The 11263-nt window shown below is 36.8% G+C and overlaps 1 protein-coding gene across 1 annotated transcript in view; it reads right to left on the bottom strand.

The window, feature by feature from the left end:
- Positions 1-834: 834 nt before the first annotated feature.
- Positions 835-11263, bottom strand: part of LOC117176675 (WW domain-binding protein 11) — a 94807-nt gene continuing 84378 nt past the window's right edge. Inside the window, exon 7 of the mRNA XM_033366928.1 lies at positions 835-1339. Within this exon, the coding sequence (XP_033222819.1) occupies positions 885-1339 (455 nt within the window). The 3' untranslated portion in view covers positions 835-884. The remainder of the gene's footprint in view (positions 1340-11263) is intronic.

The following is an 11263-nucleotide window of genomic DNA, read 5'->3' on the forward strand; positions in this document are numbered from 1 at the left end:
TGCTCAGGTTTGAAAGTTTTCATTTCTTTTTGAGTTGTGTTTTTGATATAGTCTAGCGCTTCGAGCATGAGGAACCTCGAGTTCCAAAAGCTCTGGCATTTCAATTTATATCATCTTTCGCTTGCACGCTTTTAAAATGCTAAAATTGCTGTCGCTAATGGCTACCGGACAGATTGGTTCTCTGTATTTTTGTAGACACTTGAGTTAATGTGTCCCCGGAAAATTAGGGATATTATGTATCTTATTTTCGATCTTTCGGATGCCATGCTGTCATCCAACCTAAATTTGTAGCCCTGTTATCTTTTTTTTCCGAATTCTAACGCCGTCGGGAAATTTTTGTTAGTGTAATATAAATCTCAGTTTCAGGACACGTCGGCCTCGTGCAGATTAAATTTTAATTTTCATAAATTGATACCGGTGTGAATCGTACCGCTAACGATAACCTATCGGCAGATAACCTATTGACTTATCGGCCGAACGATTAAGCAATAGGACTAGAGATCGCATTGTTTTTCATTAATTTCACCTCAATGTAAGAATTCTTTTCGATAGTGACAATGTGACATGTAAAGGACAGTGATTGACTATTACACACACATAACGATTGGTCATGGCTAAGAATTATTTTCAAACGATACTTTCGCTCATTATTCATCAAATAAAGTTGCAAGCGAAGCTAAGTGCCTATAAAAAGTTCACAAAATTAAAAATCATTTCTTAAATAAATATAGTCATTAGCAATTCAGTTATTACGGCTAATCCCTGTTTTCGCTCTATATAATTATCAAAGTAAAACACATTACTTCACAGGATTCAAATGATTGAAACTGAAGATTTAAAATTCAATAATATATTTATTGTGGGTACAACAAAGTGCATCGAATTTAGAGCAATCCTTCCATTTCTTGCATGAACTGCATGTAAGCATCATCTTTTGTTTTTGTCTGTATAGATATAGATTTTAATGGAGGAACTTCTAAAATTTTTTCTGTTATTCTAAGAAAAGTGCTCGGTTTCTTTTTATCATCTCGTTTAACTCTTAAGGAAGTAGGCAGGAACCTCGTAACGTCTGCCGCCAAATTTCGAATCTGAGGTTTTGCCTCGATTGTAGAAGAGGAGCTCTTTCCTTCTTTATCCTTCCTGTTAATCAATTGAGGGGCTGCAGAAAGGACATTAGGAGTCTTGAATTGCGCTGCACTACTCGTCGTCGCTGTCGTCTGTGATTGTAACTGATTGTTCACCATGACACTTAAATTTGGGATCTGCATTGGTGGAGGCGGCATGCGAGGCATACTGGGAGGACCGGGTCGCAACATTCTAGGTATTCCTGGTGGCGGACCTGAAAAAATGTGCAAAAAAGGTTATTCTTATTTCATAAGTTTCACTTTTTTTAATCAGTAATGACGTTTATCAAGCTCGAATTAAATAAACGCGCCAAACTTTTCCCAAAATGACGGAATCGTACAAATCTGGTCAAAAAACGAAATTGTGAATCATTTGGTTGGATACACAAATAGTTTAAATAATACATTTCGGGTGTGTGTGATGTTATGGGGGGGGGGGGGAGTTGACCTCCTCTATTTTGGCATATAACTCAGTTCTAAAGTAACGTCGAAAGTACGCGCCACTGAAATTGCATCACTCATTTAAAAATAGTATAAGTTTGGTTAAGTTGTATTGTTCATTTTACCAAATTTAGAATACTTCTAGAAATAAGTAGAATTCATAAAGTCGTTTTAATAGGTCATAAAATTTTTTAACTCTTTGTACAAGGAAATATGTAAAAAATGTATGTGAAACTTTCAAAAAGGTAGTCACTGGTCGGTTCACGCATTCTACTAAACAGTCTCTGAACAGTCGCTGTAGATAATAACACCTAACAGCATCAAGAAAAAAATCGACTACAACTTTGCTTCCGAAAACGCATCCGCGGTGTCTATAAGGTGTCTATAAGGTGTATACGCTCAACTAATAAAATTTCAATTATATTAATATGAAAAATTCAATTAATTGTTGGTATAATTTTCGTTAAAAATTAGCAGCAGAATTTTTCAACGTTTCGTTTCATTTTTCATTGAATTTGCTAAACTTAAAAAACTATTTAACATGTCGCAAATTCTTGAAAAATGTAATTTAACGAATTACATCAATTCCCTTAATTCCAAGGGTTTACTGAATTCCTATAATTCCATGAATTCACTGAATTCCATACATTCCATAAATTCCTTGAATTCAATAAATTCCTTGAAATTAGCGAAATCCAAGAATTTCTTAAATTCCATGAATTTCATGAATTCCAAAGATTTCTTGAATTCTATGTATTCTTTGCATTCCTTGGATTACATGAATTCCTTGAATTCCATCAATTGCTTTAATTAATGGAATTTAGAAAATTTACGGAATTCTTAGAATTCATCGAATTTATGAAACTCGTGAAATTGAATTAATTCGTAAAATTCCATTAATTTCTTTAATTCCTTGAATTTGTCGAATTCCTTTAATTCCACGAGTTTTGTAAATTCGACGAATTCCATCAATTTTCTGAATTCCGCATATTCCATTAATTTAACGAATTACATCATTTCCTTCAATTCCAACAGTTTCATGGATTCTACGAATGTCTTGAATTCCCTGAATTTCATTAATTTCCTAAATTTTATTAATTCCATGAATTCCGTAAATTCCTTGAATTTCATGAATATAACGAACTACGTGAATTGTTCACTTCCACGAGTTTCATGAATTCTGCGAATTCCTTCAAATCTGTAAATTCCTTCAATTTTATAAATTCCACGAATTCCCTGCAATCCACGTATTCTGTGATTTGCATGAATTCCATGAATACGCTCGAGCTCAGAATACCGTTCCGTAACGGGACGATTCTTATATTCATTCCACGTACAAAAATTCCATAGCGCGCCCTAAGAAGTTTCACTTCAAAAAGATTATTTTACTACATAAATAAAAAAATTCAACCATTATAATGAAAACTAGAAGGTCTCACGCGCGCTGCGCGCGTTACTACTTACTTTTCACGTACTTATTTTATTTTGAAATGAAGTATAATAAAATAACATGATGTTAATTTTTACGTTAATAACTTTTCTTTGTACATGGCTTCGCATGGGTAAGCTCTTACGATGCAGATTAAATAATTGTTGAGATGTCAAGCCATTTCGAGCGCGCACAGCACGTGGATGGGTGACCGAGTTGTGTATTCGCTGCGATTCAACTATAGCGTATTCGGGCGGCTTGAAGCCGAAGATAACTGTATTAATTTGATGGGTAAGATGAAATGTGTGCTCTCAACCTAAATTTGATCAGTGCTAGATTCCCCCGGGTTTTTTCCTAGATTAATAAATATTTTGTTTTCAAAATCTGAGGAATGATAGCGAAAATGCTAACGGACGTCCCTGCACACTTTTCTTGTGGGTTAATTAAAAAAAAAATTTATTTTGCTGAATACGTATATGCATATTTCGAGGTTATGTGTGTTACAATTCTCTCGAGCGTTACTTCCAAACTACACAATATTTTTGGCCGTAAACTTTAGACTTACAAATAAACATATTAACTATGTCCCGGAACTAACCTTGTTTGTAGGCAACCAAAAAAGTTTATTTCATAAATAATTTCCAAATTATCCAAGAGGCAGATATGAAAAACGACATAACCTCAAAATAATACACATGCATTCAATTTTTATTCAGGAAAATAAATTTTTATATTATCCCTTAAAAAAAGAATCCGGGGGACGTCCGTTATGATATTTTATAGCATCTCCGAATTCAGTTTTGAAAATTTTTCATTTTTGTGGAAAAAAGCCGTTCTAAATTCATACTTAGGCTTACATTAAATAGATAAATGCGCATTATAATCACCTATGGCGTCCTTCCAAAGCGATTCAATGTCAACGCAGTGAGTAAACTCTTGAAAATAACTAAGCCTGGAGTTATTAAACCGCGGGTGTTCGACCAGAAAGTGGTGAAAATCATCTTTTTGTGCACTAAAGTATAGACACAGATCACTTTTAGACCGGTTACACGAGACCTGATCAATAATTGTGTGTCTAGAATACTAATTAGAAAGCGGGCTTGTGCAAAAATTCTTTGATAGCCACGATTCATTCCATTGAAAAAGTAGGGCTGAACTCCCATTCGTAAGCGCAGATGAGGCCATATCTGAAGACTTCTTGATTAGGCGCACCCTAAAAGATCTCTTTTAATTAAAAAATCATTCATATTCCTGAAGTATTAGATCCTTAAAGAATGAGAGCTGTACCCTTTTAAGGAGGTCTTAATTACCTTGACCCCGAACCTGCACCCCATACATAAGAGTAATTATTAATAACTATTAAAAAGTTTAATGTACATTTGACCAAAAATCGGCTTCGGTGCTGTAAATTACTCGCAAAGACGCACCTATCGTAATGTTGTCTGAGCCTAAAAAGCTTTTAAGGGCGATTAAAAAAGTATAATTGTTCGAAAGAGGGAGGCTAGAGTGAGGATACTGGTTAACTTCCTCAATTTTTTCGTTTTTGAATTTGGAGAACTTAAATAGCGGAATAACACAATCTTAGTTTTTTCCAGATTTCCAGTTAACATATTCTATTCACAATATCAACGCAAAGCTTGAAGCTTCCGCACTAGCGTAGTCGGAGCGTCAGAAAGCAAAAGAAGATCGTCTGCATACGCGAGTAAAAGAACCTTAATTGAGCTTGCAAGAAGCCTTGTGCTACCTTAACGAAGCTAGTTTGACCATTATTACACATAATCCTAAAATACGCGACTTCATAAAAATTCATAATCACTTTACTCTAAAACTCTCGGCGAAGATTGCGGGATTCGGAGGACTGCCTTGAAAATAAATAGAGTGTGGTACTCTCGGCTTTAGGCTTGAGTGCCAGAAGGGGGGGGGGGGTCTCTTGAACCCCCCTGTGCCCGCATTACAACTAGCTAATTTAGTTATCTTAGTACTAACCCCTATTTTATGTAATTTTTGCCATAATAAATGATGAGCCACAGATGGGAAGGTACTCTTAAAATCTATAAAAGCCACTTACTTCGCAGATCTAGGGTGCCTCAGGAGAATTTGGATTATAGCTATTAAAGTAAACAAGTTGTCGAGCCACCCTCTCCCAGCCCTGAAGCCAGATTGAAATTCCAAATGATTTTATTCACGTTCGCCCAATCCGTTAGTCTTATTGACATTATGTTGCGTTGAAATCTTTTCGATGCAATTTACAAGAGAGATGGGTCTATAATTACCAGTGACAGCAGAATCATCCTTCTTACGTAAAATAGTACTTAAAGCGAAATCGAGGTCTACAAACCTACTAGGGAAGATATCCAGGAGATAAACATGCCATATATCCTGGTTGGTGTCGTTTGACGCTTTTTACCTAAATAGAAGGTCATAGAGGGTCATGGGCTTTCTTAGTAGACAGCAAATTCTTACAATTTCTTGCAGCGATGTTAAATTCTTTACTTTCTCAACCAATTCCCGCCCTACCTGTATAAATTTTTCTTATACCTATTTCTGTCGCAACATGTCTTATCACGCCAATACGATTACCGTTCAACTTGTCTACGCCACCACTCACTCTCGCAATTTCATTCCTCAATGATATCAAATCCTTAAACTTTCCTGATATAGTAAAGATAAATGTAAACTTATCGGACTCAGGGAGACTAGCATGGCTATGCGAATGATTTTGATCTGCACAGTTCACAAAACTAGCAATCTCAAAATGATCAGACAAATTTTTAATCTTACGGACTTTAAAGTCTTACAGTAAGGGCTAACTGTTTATTGCACACCATAGCAGATCATTCACACTCCTTCCCATAGCGTCATGACATGTAAACTGTGCCGGTAAATCGACGCTTGCCCTCCCATTGCACATATACAGCTCGTTATTCTCCATAGATATGTTACTCATCAGAGAAAGATTGTTAACGAAAAGTTGTTCTTCGTGAATATTGAGCTTCGAAATCCTACAATTGAAATTGCCACCAAAAAAATTGGCATGTGTGCAAAAGACGTGCGTATCGAGTTGAGAATAAGGTTAAATTTATTTTTTAAGTGGTCAATAAATGTGTCGCGAGCGAGATTTATTGCACAAAGTATAAAAGAAAACATACAAGAATTTACCTTTAGAATAATATATTCCGGCGCAACTGACAGTAGTTGTGCTAAAAAGCGATTCTTATTTAACTCTATCAATATGTCATCCTTAGCTCTTTCTTTGAAAGCATGTCTCACCGCCGGAGAGTCAAATGCGAGTAACTCTCTGAATAATTATTTAAGCAGCTCTTGAGGAATCCATCCGAGTCTCATAAGTGCACAAAATCTAAAATTTTATAAAAGTGCTCGTAATGTCCTCCAGACTTGAAAAACCATGAACATTCCAAAAGATCATTTTGGTGAGCGTGCAGACATTTGAAATAGGTGTAGAACATCGGACCCCTTGAGGGCGGGATTTGCAGAATCCTTGTTTAAATTCCGAAGAAAGGGTTCCACCTCCTCCTTCTGAAGTTCTTCACCACTAACGATGAAGGGTGGCATTCTGAATTATAACCTGCAATCCCGAATTCTTTGAAGATCTGGCATGTTTAAGTAGCTCTCCTATTTCTCTCTCTCTCTCTCTCTCTTCCTTGGAGCGATCATCAACGATAAAAAGTTTCAGTTTGCGAAATTATGCAATCTGAGTAAATACGGTATTGACTCATTCTGAAGCAATGAATCTAACTAATACCGGTACTTTCCTTTGACTTTCACGAGCCTGAAAAAATCAGCCAAGGCCAACTCTGGTATCTACTGGACGACGTTATGGAAAATCGATTTAACAAAAGATAACAAATCATTATTATGATACCTTCAACACGTTTAGCATCAGACACTGCAAAATTGGCGTTCCTACCTCTTGCAAACTGGATATGTGCGCGGAGTGCTTCCGCAAACAGTATATGCAAAAGCTAAAAATGAAGATGATGAAACGACATTGAGACCGACCGCGGAAAGCAGGCCGCATTCCCAGGGTCAAAAAATCGATTTTTTTCCCCTAATCGAACCTATAACTCTTTAGGAATAGTCCCTGAAAATTTTCAGTCAAAATTCGAAATACTCTTGGAGTTCTAGCCGATGCACGGCAGACGCGGCAGACGGAGGCAAGAGCGCGCGTGCCGCATAAGCTCAGAGCGTATGTACACGGTTTCCTTGTCGGCTATTCATAATACTCTCACCGTAATTCTGTCCTCCTCGACTAACTATGTGACTACCTGCTTGAAGAGCCAGAAGGGATTTTGTATGGACCTGGCATAGCTGATTGAAGGTGATTAGGTGTTATGCACGAAAAATTGCGTGACTAAACTTAAACGCATTTTTCTCAAAACAATGTTTTTACGATTGGCGGGCATCAACAGCTATAACTTAGACTATTGTGACCAGAGGTCAAAGTATTTTGGAGAGAAGTCTACGACGTGCAGCATAGACTGGACGAAGACTCAGAGAACATAAATAGCTTCCAGGAGCTGTGTTGCCCTCATAACACCGGAAGAAGAATGCCCACCCATCACTACCGAAGAGGTGAAAAAAGTATTAAGAGGTATGAAGAACTATTCCGCTTCGAGACCTTCTGGTAGAAGAAGTTTCCTTCAACCCGTCAACATCAAAAAAGGCGTATCAGGATGTCGGGGGAACCTGCTCATCGATGGATGTGTCTGCAAAGATGCAGCATCGTACCAGCGTGACCTATCGATGGCCTGGATTGATTACCGAAAAGATTTCGATTCGACCTCCCATAGACTTATTATATGTCTTTTGGAAAGCTTAAAGGTTCATTCGCAAATTGTGAGGTGCATGAAGAGATTGATTCCGCTTAGAAAAATCAGATTTACTATCTCACCTATAAAAAATCGTGTGACAACTAACAAGGTCTCCTTTCAGATAGGTGTCTTTTAGGGTGACATTTGAAGCGAGGAAAACTTTATGGCATTCCTGAAGACCTTGAGCTTGTCGATAAAAATGCTATACGACATCTTTGCGCTGGAGAGACTTATACCCAGACGGCAAGCCTATTCAGAAGTAACCCTCAATTAGTTCTGAAGTCCGAGTACAATATGAAATACGTCATTGGATTCGTAAATTATAGATAATTAATATGAAAAGAATTATATTTATCCATTTTTAACTAATTTGGAGTTCGTACAAGTATTCTTAAAGAATTTCTAATGAGCTACTATAGTATTTCGAAATTGAACATTTTACGACCGCTAGAAGTAATTCATGAAGAAACTCAAATGAATAAATCACGAACTCTCAGCGAATCCTTTTCTAACTAAATTTTCATGACAAACGAATGAAGAAAAAAATAATGTCAATTTCTTTAAGTATTTAATCAAGTATTCCAAAATTATTGAAATAGAACGTTGTAAAAGAATGATCAAAGTATTCCTATGTCAATCTGTTGATATTCTATATGAGAATTCGTATTATTTATTTGAAACTCCTAAGCAACGCTGTAAGAATTGACTTTTAATACGTTAAGATCAAGCGATTATTATTATTTCAAACAGTTGAAAAATGAAAAAGTGGCATTATACTTTTTATTGTCGAATTTGAATGATTCGCTAAATTGGCATCGGTTATTAAACTGTGCGGTGTTATACTCATTCTATTTAAATTTACTGTACTTGCGTCAGCGAAATATTGTAAACGAGACGCAGATAACATTTACCTCTCACGTTGATTAGGAGTCCTCTACATATGGCTGATTTTCGTTCAAAAACTTTACTTCGCTCTGTTTCTTTATTTTTTGTAATGGATGCTTTGACATCACATTTGCTAGGTGGAAAAACTTTATGAAATGAATATTTTCACATCTTCGTTAAAAATAAAATTTATTATCAAAAATTCTTTTTACTGAATTGATTGATAAAAATGAAACCCGAGTGTCAAGTAAATAAACAAGCAAGAGTATTAAATTTTAAGTCTTCCAGGTATTTGTGAAAGTACTTTGGTGTTTTTGGATGGCATTCTGAGGAATGCGCGTTCAAATCTAACCGATCGGACTTTTTTTACATTGACAAGAAATCGAATCATTGCTCAAAGATTTTAAGTAATTTTAAAGAATTTTTAAGGAATTTTAGTAGATTATTATAAGCTTAGCAACATTTTTTATAGAATGAGTCACATAAATTTGCAGACAGCCCTGCACAGCTGTAGGTTATATTTCAGAGTTTGGTTTTTATACTTCAAGCTAGGTTAGCCGCGAGGCTTTAGGCGTTAGGAATGCGAAACATATAGGGTTCGAATCCGCGGCAAATAAAAATTTTCAGAGAGTGCGATTATAAATAGTGTAGTGATTGTGTAATAGCAAATAATTGTGTACTTGAACATGTGAACAAATATCAAAGCATAAAGTAATAATGTAATAATACAAAAGATTAATTTTTTTTGGAAAATTGGTTTCAAGACTTCTTCGATATTAAAACTGAATTGAAAAATAATTCAATTACCATCGCGTTAACATACATAAGAAGACTATTGTCATTCATTATGTATTCAATTTCATTACGTGCTATATTCATGTATTTGTCACACGAAGTAATAAATGAATTGGAAAAGAATTCTTCACGAATAGGCTGGAACTTGAAAGATTATTCATTTTGAATTAATCGTGAAGCCAAAAATGATAGTTTCTTTAAGTCGCTACAGTTCTTGATGTGTTATCCCGAATTCTTTTTCACTTCCTTCCAAATTAATTTCCGCGTTAATACTGCGATTATAACATTAATTGAGAAAGAATTCTGTATAATTTCTCTACGAAATCGTGTTCGTAAATTTGAATTCATTTTTCATGAATAAAGAATTCGGTTTGCCGTATGGGATACATACCTGGTCGTGCCACAAAATCGCATTCAGGATGTGAAATCTTTAAGGATACTCCCCGAAGCAGATATAAATGAACATGTTTGTCGTCCCGGTAGTACTCTATTTATTTGGAGTGGTTCCATGGACGAAGGACAAGCTCAGATCCCTTGATATTGGGATATGAAAGGTTATGCACATGAACAAAAGCCTGCATCGTCAGTCTTCTGTTCCGCGGTCGCGGAATATTTAATCTTGAATGTCTTTACAACTGAATTATTCTGGGTAAAGCACATAGAGTCGCAAACGGAAGAGACCCTCTTCTTAAAATGGTCAGGAAGCACGAAGAAGTGGGTAAAGGAACATTTCTGTACAAAGCAGCGGAGGAAACAAACTTTCGTATCAGGGGTGAGCAAAATGCACCAAATCTTATCTATCTCGAGTACTCACTCCTGAAAGCCCGGATTAAGAAAGCACAGGAGAAAAAGTTCTGTGAATAGCTCCTCGATAAGAGGATTCACGGCATCTTCCACAGAAATGTGGAGGATCAGTCAACGCCGTGTGAGCAAACTTTTGCTTTCCTTAAATCACCCAGATTGAAGTTGGGTACAGAGGATTTCATTTTGCCATGTCAAGATGGTATCATTTCTACCTTAACATACCGTCGCCACATTTTGAGTCAACAGATTCCCGATGATAGTTGCAGGGAGTGCCATGCACACCCGGAGCACCTAGCACACTCATGCTCATGTCCAACTCATGCGGGAACGACCTACATCCAAAGGCACAATGCGGCACTAAGAGGGCTTTATTATCATCTCTGGCAATCTGACGGCATTAACTTTATTCTCGCTCCGCTAAGCGTTCCTAGGGAAATAGAGTCAAGTGTCAAGAATGAGAAGTGCCGCATATACTGGAACATTATATTCTCGACAATTGTTTCTGTTGCAAACTCGAGGCTTGACAGAGTTCTTCTTGAATTCGAGAAGCGACCCATGTTCGTGATCGAATTTTCGGCACCAGCTAACAAAAACATTATAGCAAAGGAGAATGGAAAGAAAGAGAGGTATAGAGACCTTATGAGGGAGTTGCGACAACTGTACCCCGAATATTCTGTTAAACTGATCATCCTTATAATCGCCGCTCATGGAGGTGCCAAGCTCTTACTGGTTAATAGCCTGAAAAGCATCCCGCGTGTCAAAAATATGCTAAAACACTAGCGGAAAAAATGCAGAAGGCGGTCGTCCTTGGGTCGCTCCGTGTCATCAGGGTGCATGAGACTTTTTCCGGATGGTCGTATTGATTCCGTTACAAGACTGTGACTACCTATCTCACGGGCATAAGACGTGGGTTATGACTGAATTTTTACCGCTATTTCGCTGGGATCGGGTAC

The sequence above is a fragment of the Belonocnema kinseyi genome, chromosome 7 (assembly GCF_010883055.1).
Source record: "Belonocnema kinseyi isolate 2016_QV_RU_SX_M_011 chromosome 7, B_treatae_v1, whole genome shotgun sequence".
Lineage (NCBI taxonomy): Eukaryota > Metazoa > Arthropoda > Insecta > Hymenoptera > Cynipidae > Belonocnema > Belonocnema kinseyi.